Source organism: Chrysemys picta, chromosome 16, assembly GCF_011386835.1.
Source record: "Chrysemys picta bellii isolate R12L10 chromosome 16, ASM1138683v2, whole genome shotgun sequence".
In the NCBI taxonomy this organism is placed as follows: Eukaryota; Metazoa; Chordata; order Testudines; family Emydidae; genus Chrysemys; species Chrysemys picta.
Genome location: NC_088806.1, coordinates 10,015,182 through 10,030,466, shown reverse-complemented (window position 1 = coordinate 10,030,466; position 15,285 = coordinate 10,015,182). Strand labels below are relative to the sequence as shown.

The window sequence follows — 15,285 nt, the reverse complement described above, 5'->3', positions numbered from 1 at the left end:
GGGTCAGTGGGGGGGAAGAGCAGGGAGTTTGGGGGGTGTCGGGAGGGACAGAGCTGGGAGTATGGGGGGTGTCAGTGGAGAGGCAGAGCAGGGAGTTTGGGGGTGTCAGTGGGGGGAAGAACGGGGAGTTTGGGGGGTATTAGTGGGGGGGGAGGAGATGGGAGTTTGGGGGGTGTCAGTGGGGGGGAAGAGCTGGGAATTTGGGGGGGTGTCAGTGGGGGGCGAAGAGTGGCGAGTTTGGGGGGTATTCGGTTTGGGAGGCTCCATGTTCATCTGGCGCTTGTGGGGTGTGTGTGGCCGGGGTTGGGGCAATGTCTGAACTTGGTCGCTTAGGATGTGGGTAGAGTCAGCCGATATCCAAAGCTGACAGTCGGGGGGGGGGGGGGGGGGGAGGGAGGTTGGGCTGCATCCCCGTCACTTCACCCCACAGTCCTGTGTTTTCTCGGGAAAACCTGGTCCCCCCCTTTCACCATCGCCTCCCACATCATCCTTGCTGAGGTTGAATTAGAGCTGGAAAAAAGGTCTCAGGGAGTCCCAGGGGCTCTGCAGGGCGGGACAGGCCCTGAAATCTGGCAGTTGGGAGGTGGTTTGCAGCGGCGTGTAACCCCCTCCCCTGGTTCTTCCAGGAGCCCCCACCAGAGCGTCCGGCCCCTCTGCGAGATGAGGGAGAAGCCGCCAAAGCCGAGGTGCAGCGGCAAAGCGAGGAGCTGCTGGTAGGTGCCCAGAGCCCCTGCCCCTCAGGTTTGCCGGGGGTCCCAGAGCCCCGAGTGACGGTGAATGCAGGGCCCAGCCTGCCCGCCTCAGCCGGGGACCCATCCCCACGGGAGCCCCGGGAGAGGCAGGGTCAGGCACGGGGGTGACATGATGCCCTTAGGGGGCAGGAGGCTGCTGGGCAGGAGAGGGCCAGTCTGTGTGAGCCCAGAGCCCCTGCCCACGGGCTGGCTGCACGTCACAGCGACCGGGGATCCTTTCTAGCGCCTAGGGGGGATGGGGAGGAACTGTGGGCTGCAGAGATGGAGAGTTTGGCCCAGGGCAATCTGATGAGGTTTTGGGGAGAACAGTCTCCCCCTGTGAGCGATGTACAGCTCACCCCTGCCCTGATCCGTCCTCCCTTCCTGGGGTAAATAAACTTCCCATCCCCCAGCGCAAGAGGTCCTGTGCTCTGGTAAATAACTCCCCCACCCGCCAGGAGGTGCATTTCTAGTTCTCCCCCCGTACCAACCCGCCCTCTCCCTGTGATTGCAGAAACAGACGGCAGCCGAGAGGGGGAAGATCGTCTGGGAGTGGCAGGAGCTGCGAGGGTTTCTGGAGGGGCAGGAGCAGCGGCTGCTGTCCCGGCTGGAAGAGCTCGAGAGAGCCATTGCCCAGAGAAGGGATGAGGGCGTCTGCAGCCTGTCCCGGGGGATTTCCCTGCTCAGGGAGAGGGGAGGAGACGAGGGGCAGCAGCCGCTGAGCCAGTCCCTGCAGGTCAGACTTGTTGCAATGATCGTACGCAGCGTTCCTATAGCACAGAGGTGGGCAAACTACGGCGGGCCGCGGGACCGTTCTGCCCGGCCCCTGAGCTCCTGGCCCGGGAGAGTAGCCCCAGCCACTGTCCCGCTGTTCCCTAGCCCCGCAGCCTCAGCTCACCCCGCCTCCGGGGCAATGCTCCGGGCAGTGGGGCTGTGAGCTCCTGGGGCAGCGCAGCTGCAGAGCTCGGCCTGACCCGGTCTCTGTGCTGCGTGGTGGCAGCGGTGGCATGGCCCAGCTGTAGCACCGCCAGCCACCAGTGCTTTGGGCAGGGAGCAGGGGGGTTGGATAGAGGGCAGGGGAGTTCGGGGTGGTGGTCAGGGGGCGGGGGTGTGGATGGTGGTCAGGGGGGAAAAAGGGGGTTGAATGGGGGCAGGGGTCCCAGGGGGGACAGTCAGGAAGGAGGGGAGGTTGGATGGGGCGGCAGGAGGCAGTCAGGGGCAGGGGTTCCAGGGGTGGTCAGGGGACAGGGAGAAGGGGTGGTTGGATAGGGCAGGGTCCCGGGGGGGGGGGGGGCCGTCAGGAATGAGAGGAGGGATTGGATGGGGTGGCGGGAGTCCGGGGGCAGTCAGGGGACAGGGAGCGGGGCTGTGTGGATGGGGCAGAGGTCCCAAAGGGGCCGTCAGGGAACCGGGGGAGTTGGATGGGGCAGGAGTCCCGTGGGGCGGGAGGGCAGATAGGAGGTGGGGGCCGGGCCACGACCCCCTCCCCTAACCGGCCCTCCATACAATTTCCAAAACCCGACACAGCCCTCAGGCCAAAAAATTTGCCCGCCCCTCCTATAGCAGCTTCTCCGCCCCAGACTCCAAAGCACTTTCCAAAGGGGGGAGGGTCAGGGACTTTCTCGCTATGATACAAAGGGGGGGCAGCGAGAAGAGGGGCAGAGCCCCGCCCGAATCACACAGTGAGTCTGTGGCAGCGCCAGGGATGGGTTCTGGATGCTGCCAACCCCAAGACCTTCTCTCCTCTCCTGGAAATGTCTGTAAATCCCCTCCCCCATGCTGAGGCCCCGCTCACACCAGCTTAATGGGTTACTGGGGCCAGGGGGCTTGTGGGGCTCTCAGCCCTGGGGGGAATTTGACTCTCAGGGCAGAGAAACAGTTTCTCCCTGTAAAGTGCCTGGGGAGACACTTTCCTCCTGTGGCCACCTCCCAGCAGGGGCCACTGTCCCGGCTGGGGGGGACGGGGGAGACGGCCGCTGCTGTCTGCACAAGAACCCGAGTGTCTGAAATTCCCCTAAATCCCAGAGGCTCCCTGGTGATACCCTGCAGAGCAGGAGGCTCCCGCAGCCTGGGACAAGTCCTCTGACGGCCTCGTCTTTCTCTCCCTCTCTAGGGTGCCGGGAGCTGTGGGGGCAGGTAAGTCCTGGGCTCTGTCTCACTCCCCTCGTGGTGTGTTAGGTCTGGTAACTGCACTGAATACGGAGCTTCCCCCAGCCCCTGCAGTGTGATGCCGGCTTAGAGCCTGTGAGTCTGTCTCCCCTAGCGGCTGCCTCAGCAGGGGACGGACCCTGTTACTCTCGGGCAGCTGATACGGTCCCACCAGGGCTGTCAGACGTATGGGCCAGACCGGGCCTGTCTGACATATTTATGTAGCCACATCACTTATTCACGGTGTGCAGAATCTCAGCCTTCCATTTTTTTTTTTAAAGTAAGTTTCTAGCCTTCCTGGTTACAAAGAAACCCTCCCAAATAGACACGGAGACAGTGTTGCCTTCCTGAGTCTGCAGACAGCCTGAAACAGCAGCTCAGAGAAGCGTGAATGCCCTTGGCCTCCGTTAATCTCATTGGAGTGTCCGCATAGACGCTGACTTCCTTTATTCCCGGGAGGCGGGGGTGGTGCTTGATCCCAGAGTCTCCCCTTTGTGCCTGGGTGTCCTGCTGTGAATGGAGGTGTGGTGCAGAGTCTTAAATTGATGCCCTGGCTCCCTGACTGTATCAGAAAGTGGAATACGGCCCTGTCCTCCAAATGAGCTGGACACCCCAGGGTTACTGCTTCAGCGGAAGGGCTCAGGGTTTTTGGTGTTAAGGGTCCACGTTCATTCCCTGCTGAAGATACGGCCTCTGTCTGTGTCCACACTGAGTATGTGGGACACACCCATTCTTTGGTCTGTGTCTCCTCCCTTTCCACGTAATCCCAGTGCTGGTGCCCCATGTTACCGGTATTTCCCAGTGTGGGAGGTGGCTGTGAACATAAGAATGGCCAGACTGGGTCAGACCAAACTGTCCATCTAGCCCAGTATCCTGTCTTCTGACAGTGGCCAATGCCAGATGCCCCAGAGGGAATGAACAGAACAGGGAATCATCAAGTGATCCATCCCCTGTCCCCCATTCCCAGCTTCTGGCAAACAGAGGCTAGGGACACCATCCCTGCCCATCCTGGCTAGTAGCCATTGATGGACCTATACGCCATTAACTTATCTACTTCTTTTTTTTAACCCTGTTATAGTCTTGGCCTTCACAACATCCTTTGGCAAGGAGTTCCACAGGTTGTGTGAAGAAATATTTCCTTTTTTTTTTTTTTTTTAAACTTGCTGCCTATTCATTTCATTGGGTGACCCCTAGTTCTTGTGTTATGAGAAGGAGTAAATAACACTTCCTTATTTACTTTCTCCACGCCAGTCATGCTTTCACAGACCTCTGTGATATCCTCTCTTAGTCGTCTTTTCCAAGCTGAAAAGTCCCAGTCTGATATACCTCTCCTCATACGGAAGCTGTTCGAGACCCCTCATCATTTTTGTTGCGTTTTCCAATTCCAAGATATTTGTTATGAGATCAGGAGACCACATCTGCACAGTCAGAACACACAGAACCGGAGCGTCCCGGAGAAAGCTCCTGAACCTCTCTCTGTTCCTTGCCCTCGAGTTTCCCCAGGTCCCATCTCTCTGGGCCCATGGCGAACACAGGGCTGAAGGCAGGTGACTCCTCGTAACAGAGACAATCTCAGGCTACAAAGCTCAGATCCAGGTTTCCTGGAGTTTGGGGGTTGCTGGGCTCAGGGTCTGGGGATCTGGGCCCATTTCTCACCCCTCCTCCTTTCCCCAGCAGGGAGGACGGGGTGTTTCAGAAGCCGGAGCCGGGGTTTGCAGAGCTGGAGAAGAGACTCAGCGATTTCGCTCTGCAAAGCGCCCACCTGCAGGAGGTGCTGCTGGGATTCAAAGGTGAGTTGGAGTCTTGGGGTGGCATCTCCTCTGGTTAGAGCGACCCTCACCCTGGGGAGGAGTCGGGGACTCTAGTGATGTCACTGATCCTCGGCTCCATCTCACAGCCCAGCTCAGCGGGTCGCCCTTCCACATGGGAGTAGCCCTGTGGGGCTGGCTCTGTCTGCAGCGGCTGCGTTATCGGCCTCTGATCTCTGTCACCATCTCGTAGTTAACAGCAGTTACATTAATAAGCAATGGGGATTTCTCCATGAATGCGAGGGCCTGAATTCTCACCTCTCCCGTCTTCTGCTTCCCCTAGAGACGCTGCAACTGGAGCTGGGGAGCAACACAGGTACGTGTCTGTCTCTGACGGGCCATGGGGAGATTTCAGACCAATAACCATGTTAGTGACGGGGAATCACGGCCTCCAGCCCCAATGTGCACCTGGAAATGGTGGAACAATGTGAAGCCGGGTGACCCCCGTGACTGATTCACTCCTGCTGTGAAGCTTGACGGGGATTCAGAGAGAATCCAGATCAGGGGTGAGAAATGCTGCACTGGATCCTTCATTATTTTGTAACCCTTTTGGGGGTTACCCTGTGTTCGCCAGTCCCAGCATGGAGTCCTTCCCCACCCCCTTTTCCTAAAGGGTTATGATTTGTTCTCTTTGGGTTAAGAGTGTCTGCTCTTGGTTCAGATTCACCTTTTCCCAGAAGCTCTTCCATAGTTTCTTTCTGTGTCTCACCAGCCTGGGGAAATTCCTCCTTCCTTCCGTCAGATGGGTCATCCCCATTCTCACAGACAGCCGTTCCTTCAGTGGGATCGGTATCCTCTCTTAAAGAGACACAGTTAATTTCCACAAACGTATAGGAACGGCCGTACTGGGTCACACCAAAGGTCCATCTAGTCCAGTATCCTGTCTACCGACAGTGCCCAATGCCAGGTGCCCCAGAGGGAATGAACAGAACAGGGAATCACCAAGTGATCCATCCCCCGTCACCCATTCCCAGCTTCTGCCAAACAGACGCTAGAGACACCATCCCTACCCATCCTGGCTAATAGCCATTGATGGACCTGTCCTCCATGAACTTATCTAGTTCTTTTTTGAGCCCTGTTAAAGTCTTGGCCTTCACAACATCTTCTGGCAAGGAGTTCCACAGGTTCACTGTGCGTTGTGTGAAAAAATACTTCCCTTTGTTTGTTTTAAACCTGCTGCCTATTAATTTCATTTGGTGACCCCTAGCCCTTGTGTTATGAGAAGGAGTAAATAACACTTCCTTATCTACTTTCTCCACCCCTGTCATGATTTTCTAGACCTCTATCATATCCCCCCGTCTCTTTTCCAAGCTGAAAAGTCCCAGTCTTGTTAATCTCTCCTCATACAGAAGCCGCTCCATACCTCTAATAATTTCTGTTGCCATTTTCTGAACCTTTTCCAATTTCAATATACCTTTTTTGAGAGGTGGCGACCACATCTCCACGCAGTATTCAAGGTGTGGGCGTACCATGGATTTATATAGAGGCAATATGATATTTTCTGTCTTATTATCTATCCCTTTCTTAATGATCTCCAACTTTCTGTTTGCTTTTTTTGACTGCCACTGCACATTAAATTAATGTTTTCAGAGAACTATCCACAGTGACTCCAAGATCTCTTTCTTGAGTGGTAACAGCCGATTTAGACACTATCGTATATCTATAGTTGGGATTATGTTTTCCAATGTGCATTACTTTGAATTTATCAACACTGAATTTCATTTGCCATTTTGTTGCCCAGTCACCCAGTTTTGTGTGGTCTCTTTGTAGCTCTTCGCAGTCTGCCTGGGACTTAACTATCTTGAGTGGTTTTGTATCATCTGCAAATTTTGCCACCTCACTGTTTACCTGTTTTTCCAGATCATTTATGAATATATTGAATAGGATTGGGCCCAGTACAGACCCCTGGGGGGTACCACGATTTACCTCTCTCCATTTTGAAAAGTGACTATTTATTCCTATCCTTTGTTTCCTCTCTTTTAACCAGTTACCGATCCCTGAGAGGACCTTCCCTCTTATCCCATGACAGCTTACTTTGCATAAGAGCCTTTGGTGAGGCACCTTGTCAAAGGCTTTCTGAAAATCTACGTACACTATATCCACTGGATCCCCCTTGTCCACATACTTGTTGACCCCCCTCAAAGAATTCTAGTAGATTGGTGAGGCGTGATTTCCCTTTACAAAACCATGTTGACTCTTCCCCAACAAATTATGTTCATCTCTCTGTCTGACAATTCTGTGCTTTACTATAATTTTAACCAGTTTTCCTGGTACTGAAATCAGGGTTACCGGCCTGTAATTGCTGGGATCGCCTCTGGAGCCCTTTTTAAAAATTGTCATTCTCCATTTGGTACAGAAGCTGATTTAAATGATAGGTTACAGACTACAGTTAGTCATTCTGCAATTTCACATTTGAGTCCTTCAGAACTCTTGGGTGAATATCATCTGGTCCTGGTCACTTCTTATTGTTTAATTTATGTTTGTTTCTCTAATGACACCTCAGTCTGGGACAGTTCCTCAGATCTGTCCCCTAAACAGAATATCTCAGGTTTGGGAATCTCCCTCACATCCTCAGCCGTGAAGACCGATGCAAAGAATTCATTTAGTTTCCCTGCAATGGCCTGATCGTCCTTGAGTGCTCCTTTAGCACCTCGATCGTCCAGTGGCCCCATTGGTTGTTTAGCAGGCTTCCCGCTTCTGATGTACTTAAAAATCTTTTTGCTATTACTTTTTGAGTCTTTGGCTAACTGTTCCTCAAATTCTTTTTTGGCTTCCTAATTGTATTTTTACACTTCATTTGCCAGTGTTCATTCTCCTTTCTATTTTCTTCACTAGAATTTAACTTCCACTTTTTAAAGGCTGCCTTTTTGCCTCTCACTGCTTCTTTTATTTTGTTGTTTAGCCACGGTGGTGCTTTTTTTAATTTGGGGTATACATTTAAATTGAGCTTGCAGGGATTTCACTTCTGGCGCTGGACCTTTTAATTTCTGTTTAACTAACTTCCTCGTTTACTTCATTTGATTCTACACTTTTGTCACATATACTGCCACTCCCCCAACAGCACGACCTGTTCTGTCCTTCCGATATCTTTTGTACCCTGGTATTACTGTGTCCCATTGATTATCCTCATTCCACCAAATTTCTGTGATGCCTGTTATATCAATATCCTCATTTAATACGAGGCACTCTAGTTCACCCATCTTATTATTTAGACTTCTAGCATTGGTATATAAGCACTTTAAAAACTGGTCACTTTTTAGCTGTCTGCCATTACATGATGGAATTGAATGGGACTTTTTTTCATTTGACTGTTTCTCATCAGATCCTACCTGTATTTGATCATCTTCCATCCTCTCCTCCTTACTAGGACATACAGAATCTCCACTAATAGGTCCTCCCCTAAGGGATGTCTCTGTCCGAACCACATCCTTCTCCGCACCTGTCGGCTTTCCCCCAGCCCTTAGTTTAAAAACTGCTCTACCACCTTTTTAATTTTAATATCAGGACCAGCATCCTAAAACACTGGGACCTGGATTGGGGTACCCTCCGTTACCCCCCTCTCTATCCCTGAGAGGTCAGTTGTGTGGTCAGTTACACCGTTCCCTCTCAAAACCTGAGGCACAGCTGAGTGCCTGGGTGCCCAGATGCTGAATCAGCCCTTCTGTCCTGGACATCCTCTCCCAAGTGACCAGTGTGGAGACATTCCTGTATTTCCACTGTTCCTTCCCTGGTTTCTTCCTCTGGACCCCCCTCTAGAGTGAGATCTGTCAGCTGCAAAACTCTGCCAGTTAGCAACTGGGACAGCTCCCTCACTGACAGCAGGCAATACACGCTCCTCCCTCCCTGAGGAGACGCTGCCTTCAGCTGCAGTGCAGGAGCTGGTCTCAACCACCTTCACACCTGGAAGCATGTGGCTTCCCCCGCTGCAGAGTAATCAAGGAGGCTTTTTCTCATTTCTTCAGTAGTTCCTGGGACTTTACCCTTTCCCTCTGGGGTCCCAGCACCATACTCCTTGTCGCAGGTAAACTGTCACGGAGCCCCCGGCCGATGCTCTGGCACCGCTCCCCACAAAGCCAGTCAGGACTTTGGGGAGCCTCCTCTCCCTCGGAGCAGACTGTCTTCAGGGCAAGAAGCTCACACGGCTTCACCTTCCTGGGTCTGACCTTGGAGCATTCAGCATCCCCTGCCCCACCGTGCGCTTCCCGCAGCGAGTAACCCGGGCGGGGTCCTGGGAAGCCAGAGGGTCCTGTCCCCCAACTCCGCAGTCAGACGTGACTCTTAGCCAGCCAGTAAAACAGAAGGTTTATTAGATGACAGGAACACGGTCTAAAACACAGCTTGTAGGTACAAAGAACAGGACCCCTCAGCTGGGTCCATTCTGAGGCCCAGCGAGGCAGACACCCACGTCTGCATCTCACTTCCCGTCCCCAGCCAGCTCCCAACTGAAACTCCCTCCAGCCCCTCCTATCTGACCTTTGTCTCTTTCCCAGGCCAGGAGGTCACCTGACCTCTTTGTTCACCTTTAGCTATCCCCTTGCAAGGGGGGAAGGGCCTCAGCCATTTGTTGCCAGGATACAGAGTGTCAGCCATTTATGCACACTGGAGACTCAAGAAATGCATAGAGGAAACTGAGGCACCCACACAGTATTCAGAGGAAACATTAAGAACAGTCCCACTTCATCACATAAACACCTTAATAGCCTGAGCTACATGATAAAAATCATTTCCAATTAACATGTCATTGGGGTTATCGTCCACCACCTCCACTGTGGTTAAACTTTCTAACCCACTAGTTTCTATGTGCGTTTTTGCCAAAGGCACAAGAATCTCCTGCTAATAAAAGCTCTGCCATCTGTCTCGGCAGTATGTCACCTTGAATTATACTCCACTTGATCGCAGAGATTTCTGCCCCTGTATCTTCCCACCCAAGGTATTCCCTGCCATTAATCCTGCCAAAATGTACTTCATGTCTGGCTCTGCAGATCTAATCCCACAAAAACACTACAATCCGTCTCAACCGCATGAGAGGTTTCTGTGTCGATGACGGCAGAACTAACATGAGATACTGGTTGCCTGGTTCCTCCCAGCACAGGGCATTTATTCCTCGGGCGATCAGTGGAATTACAGCGATAGAACCTTTTGGGCTCTTCCGTTTTCACGGGGGATTTGGGATGAGGATTAGAGGAATGGTTTTGGGGAGGTGATTGCCTCCCAGCCACCCTTTCTTCCCCAGGAGTAAAACAGGAACCCTGCTTCCCACCAGCTTTAAACCCCTCTTTCTGTGGTTTATTCACAGTAGATGCCTGGATCTGCTCAAAGGCACCAGCTGCTAGAGAAGCCATCTCTTCCACAGTCGTCACATTTTTATCCCATGAACGTTGCTGTACCTCATCTTTACATATATTTAAGGGCTGTTCTTGAGCAAACATTTCTTCAAAACGTTCCCCCCCTTTCCCAGTAAATCTTTCATTCTGTACACCTCTACCCCAATATAACACGAATTCGGATATAATGCGGTAAAGCAGTGCTCCGGGGGGGGCGGGGCTGTTATCATCTGCCTTGTTGGATGCAGGACGTAGGTGGTCCCAATTTGTGGATTTTTGCAGAGGTGAGAATCAGAGGGGTGTGTGTGGGGGTAGGGGGTGCTGGTTCTCCTTTTCTAGCAGTTCCAGTTGGTGTCTCGGCTTTCTCTCTCTCTCTTTCCTCTGCCTCCATCTGCTTCGGGGCTAAGGTTCCCTGATGTGCTTCTTCTTTCCCTTTTATCTCCAGTTCTTCCATTCTCACCTGACGCTCATAGTCTCTCTCTTTTCCTGCCACCTGCAGTCTGTACAGCTCCAACTTTGCAATTGCTTCGCTGCCTTCGGTCCTCTTTAGGCTTCCCTTTCCCAAAATAAGCAAACAGAAAATAACAAACCGGTAACCTTCTCTCAGCCACCGCACTTCAAATCTCTACACCCGTGTCTGAAGTGCAAATCTCCCTCAGAACTACAAGTGGTGCATTTCATCCTGCTTGCTGCACCACTGTGATGGGATCCCCGGTGTACAACCTGGAACCGGAGTACCACAGTGACCCGTTAACTCTCCAGCCTGGGTTGTCTCTCTCAATGCTTTGCTAGTGACAAGCAGCAAAACCCCTCCTAGTTCTGTGATCACTCAGCATGTGGAGCCCCACACCCAGCTAGATTGCATGAATGCTCCCAGAGCCACTCAGGAATCACACAGAAAGGCACCGGCCAATTTCCCCCAGCCTTGCACCGCAGAGCTGTACTGTCTTGCCCTGGTCAGAAACCTGACCTGTGTACGTTTGTTACCCAATCTCCCCTTCCTCAATGTGGAGAGGGCAGGCAGCAGCCTTTATAAACCGAGTTGAGATTTCCGAAGCACTTCAAGCAATATATGCCGTTTTAGGGAAAGTATCCAACAGATTTATTAACTACAGAAAGATTGATTTTAAATGGGAGGCATAAAAGGTCAGAGATAGAGTATCATCAGGGTGGGAAGGGATCTCAGGAGGTATCTAGTCCAACCTGCTGCTCAAAGCAGGACCAATCCCCAGACAGATTTTTACCCCAGTTCCCTAAATGGCCACCCTCAAGGATTGAGCTCACAACCCTGGGTTTAGCAGGCCAATGCTCAAACCACTGAGCTATCCCTCCCCTGATAGTTACCAAAGAAAATAAAAGGTAAGTGCGCAATCTAAATCTTAATCCTTATTCCACTAGGCAGCATTTCAATCAAGCAATTTTTTCACCCCACTGGATGTTACGGTTCTTAATACAGAGACTTCTCCCTTAAGCCTGGGACCAGTCCCCTCAGATGAAGTTTTTGTCTTCTCAGCGTTCTTGTTGCTTCCGGCATAGGTGGGGGAGGAGAAAGGTCCAGTCACGATGACACTGTCCCTTATTTTATACCCTCGGTCCACGCGCCTGGAAAATACTAGCCCAGACATGTCCTGGGGGGGTTTGCTGAGTCACAGAGTTGAGGAATCCCCCTGGTGTGATCTTGAGCAACTGAGACATAGAGTGGAGCAGTCCCCATTGTGTGGTGCTCGTTGACTTGTAAATCCCTTGATGACCGCTCTCCTGCTGAGCTGATCAATAGTCACTGAACACCCACCTGGGCAGAGATTCCCCCCCTTGGTAGCAGAGACGCTCAAACGTACGCCGTATTTCAGTAACAAAAGCTCATAACTTCCTACACACGAACAATATACCTATTTGGACAGCACCGTGGGTTTCAGGAGATCACGAGCTTTCAGAGGATAACTTACGTGGCCTGCTTTGTATGAAATATCACAGCCCTATCTGAATTGTGGGTCTGAGGTTTACAGGATGTGACTTTGAGATACAGTGGGTTTAGTCCCGGTGGGAGGGGATGGGTCTACACTGAGCTTTTTCCCATCATGAGAGTCGATGTCTATACAGAGAAAAACCCAGTGAGAATGTGAAATGCCTTAAAGTCTGATCTGAATTCCCCCCAGTAACCCTTCTCCCTCTGACAGGCTGCAGAATAACATCCGCGGGTCCCTCCAGACTCTCCCAGCCTGCCCAGGGAAGGGAAATGGATGCGGCAGAGCTGGCTGAGGTAGGGATGCTGAGGACATGATGGGGGGGGGTCCCGTAGGAGCCAGAGGGACAGGGAATACATGGGAAGTGGGAGTTTGATCTAAGAGTGGGAGGGTGCAGGCCGTGCACAGGGTCGAGAAAGGTGGGGGGACAAGGTGTGATGGACCTGCTGGGACTTGGTAAATCTGGAGCCGGGATTCTAGGAATAGGCCCATGGGGTTTGGGTGTGGAAATCCCTCTATTTGTGGAAGAGGAACAACCCTGGCTGGGCTGGGAAAACTTCCTAGACTCTCAGTGCTGGAGGGTGAACCCACTAACCAGAGGTTGTTATGACCTATGGAGGGGACACGCAGCAGAGGGGCTTAGGGAAGATGCCCCCATCCCCTGACATCCAGCTGCTGAGAATGGGGAGGGGGTTGGGATTCCTACAAGGAGGGGCTTTATCTCCAGTTCAGACTTTGACTAGTCAGTGTGTGATGAAAGGGAAGACCCTTCCCCCACTATCTGCTGGAAGGACGAGGGGCTCTCTCTATCGCCCCTCACCCTGACGCTTCCTGGGTGCTCTGAGCTGGTGGTGGGTGGCGCTCTGTTGACTCTGCGTCCATTTGATTGGCCCTGCTACTCCATGAAGAGTGGGGCTGTGAGTGGGGCAGCAGGTACTGAGTGGGGGCTCTTTCTCTTTCAGGGGCTGGTGGCCTTCGAGGAGGTGGCTGTGTATTTCACCAGGGAAGAGTGGGCTCTGCTGGACCCCGCTCAGAGAGCCCTCTACAGAGCCGTCATGCAGGAGAACTATGAGAATGTGACCTCGCTGGGTAAGGATTCCCGTCCCCTCGGTTCTTAGAAGAGGAAATAAAAAGCTAAGGTTCATGTCACCCCCACAATGCCACCTCTACTCTGCCCTGTTTCAGCAACACCCCAACATGCCAGTGAAAAACACACCCGCACTCTGTTCTCCCCTGCTACACAACGCTCTGGGAACTGGGTCCAGGGGCAGTACAGCACAAAGTCTAACGCTTTCTCTTGGCTAAGGTAACACTTGGATTTAGGTCCAGCCTAACGAAGAGGTGCTTCCGACTCCTGGCCGGCCCTCAGATGGAGCCTATGCCACACGAACCATCACAGACTTGCAAAATATCACCCCCTCTTCACCCCTGAGGGTTAAGAATGGCCACACTGGGTCAGACCAAAGGTTCGTCAAGTCCAGTATCCTGCGTTCCATCACTGGTCAATGCCAGGTGCTCCAGAGGGAATGAACAGAACAGGTCATAGTCAAGTGATCCATCCCCTGTCGCCCATTCCCAGCCTCTGGCAAATGATTCCTTCGGCGTCACTGCCTTGTATTACCCTTCTCTAAACCCTGGAGATGGCTACCATGTGTGCCGCCGGAGTGCCGACAACGCTCATGGCAAGAACACACCCTTGTGCACGTTGATTGCCCACCAATCCCTCCACCCTCTCTTATGGACCACCACCTTGTCATGGTGGGGAGCCTTGCGTGGGCTTAAAGACCCTCAGAACTACATCGTTCTGAGTTTTCCTACTCCTGGTAGGGTCCCCCTTGGCAAGCAGGTCTGAGGCAAGGCACCTGACTTACCGTGGTCCAAACTTCACTAAGACCCCAACGGTGGCTTGGGCACATATAGAAGATCTTCCAGTACTGTGCAGCTGTGAAGGAGGATGAGGGCTGCAGCAGGAGTGAGGCCGCTGGTGGTCTTGGATCTCCTTGCGACGGGTCAGGGTTTTCCTCCCGTCAAGTCTCGTGCGGTTACCGCCTGCGCACTGGTTTCCCCACGTTAAACTATTTCACGCGCAGGCCTCTGCCCAAGGCCTCACACCTGTGGTCATGTGTGTGAGTGGCGGAGAAGACAGGCGCCGTGATCTCTGGGAGGCTTTTGTCTCAAATCTGCATGCCATGTGATGGCCGTCTTGCGCTTGGATGAGCCAGAAGTGCATTTCGGCAGCAGCCGCTGTGATGGAGCAGGCCTCTTTTAGGATCTCTTCTGCTCTCCCCAAACGGGCAGGGTTGGCTCCAAGTTTTTTGCTGCCCCAAGCAAAAAACTCCCCCCCCCCCCCAGTCCCACCCCAACTCCGCCCCTTCCCTGCCCCATTCCAACCCCTTCCCCAAATCCCCGGCCCCGCCTCCTCCCTCAGGCACGCCGCATTTCCCCTAAGCCTGGGAGGGAGGGGGGAGAAGCAGAGCAGCGGTGCGCTCGGGGGAAGAGGCGGAGGTGAGCTGGGGGGGAGCGGTTCCTCTGCCCCCTCCCCGAGGGTTACTTCCTGCGGCTCTCCCCGCGCCCCCCACCGCCACAGCTCACCTCCGATCAGGGCCAGCTCCCGGCTTTTTGCGCCCCAAGCAAAAAATTAAAATAAAAAGTTGCCGGAGTGCTGCCCCTTGGAAAGCGCCGCCCCAAGCACATGCTTGGAGCGCTGGTGCCTAGAGCCGGCCCTGCAAACGGGGAGGGGGCCAGAAAAGTTGCCCCAAACATCGGCGGTCTCACACTCTTCCAACTGGAGGGCAACATCCAGTGGGATCACTCAACTCCGTGGCTGAAACAAGAGATACAAGACAACGAATGAATGAAACTCTAGTAAAGAACAGAATGATCAAACACAGAGACAAACATGATTTATTGGGAAGAGTCAACATGGCTTTTGTAAAGGGAAATCATGCCTCACCAATCTACTAGAATTCTTTGAGAGGGTCAAACAAATGTGGACAAGGGGAATCCAGTGGATATAGTGTACTTAGATTTTCAGAAAGCCTTTGACAAGGTCCCTCACCAAAGGCTCTTACTTTTCTTAAGTTGTCACGGGATAAGAGGGAAGGTTCTCTCAGGGATCGGTAACTGGTTAAAAGAGAGGAAACAAAGGGTACGAATAAATAGTCACTTTTCAAAATGGAGAGAGGTAAATTGTGGTGCCCCCCAGGGATCTGTACTGGGCCCAATCCTATTCAACATATTCATAAATGATCTGGAAAAACAGGTAAACAGTGAGGTGGCAAAGTTTGCAGAGGATACAAAACTACTCAAG

General features: G+C 52.7%; 2 protein-coding genes across 12 annotated transcripts in view; one reads left to right on the top strand and one right to left on the bottom strand.

Annotated features, from left to right (window-relative positions):
* Nucleotides 1-15,285, top strand: part of LOC103305723 (zinc finger protein 501-like) — a 262,606-nt gene that overhangs the window by 4,953 nt on the left and 242,368 nt on the right. For 9 of the 11 annotated variants that reach the window (XR_010593131.1, XR_010593130.1, XM_065569500.1 and 6 more), the window contains exons 2-8: nt 627-713; nt 1,246-1,467; nt 2,845-2,867; nt 4,554-4,669; nt 4,971-5,003; nt 12,189-12,271; nt 12,938-13,064. Coding sequence is in view for 9 of the 11 variants with exons in the window: in XM_065569500.1 (XP_065425572.1) it covers nt 627-713; nt 1,246-1,467; nt 2,845-2,867; nt 4,554-4,669; nt 4,971-5,003; nt 12,189-12,271; nt 12,938-13,064 (691 nt within the window). In the remaining 2 variants the exon portion in view is untranslated. The remainder of the gene's footprint in view (nt 1-626; nt 714-1,245; nt 1,468-2,844; nt 2,868-4,553; nt 4,670-4,970; nt 5,004-12,188; nt 12,272-12,937; nt 13,065-15,285) is intronic. The other 2 variants (XM_065569505.1, XM_065569502.1) reach the window with 1 other exon arrangement.
* Nucleotides 1-15,285, bottom strand: part of LOC122173270 (zinc finger protein OZF-like) — a 113,602-nt gene that overhangs the window by 30,459 nt on the left and 67,858 nt on the right. The gene's annotated exons all lie outside the window — the stretch shown is intronic.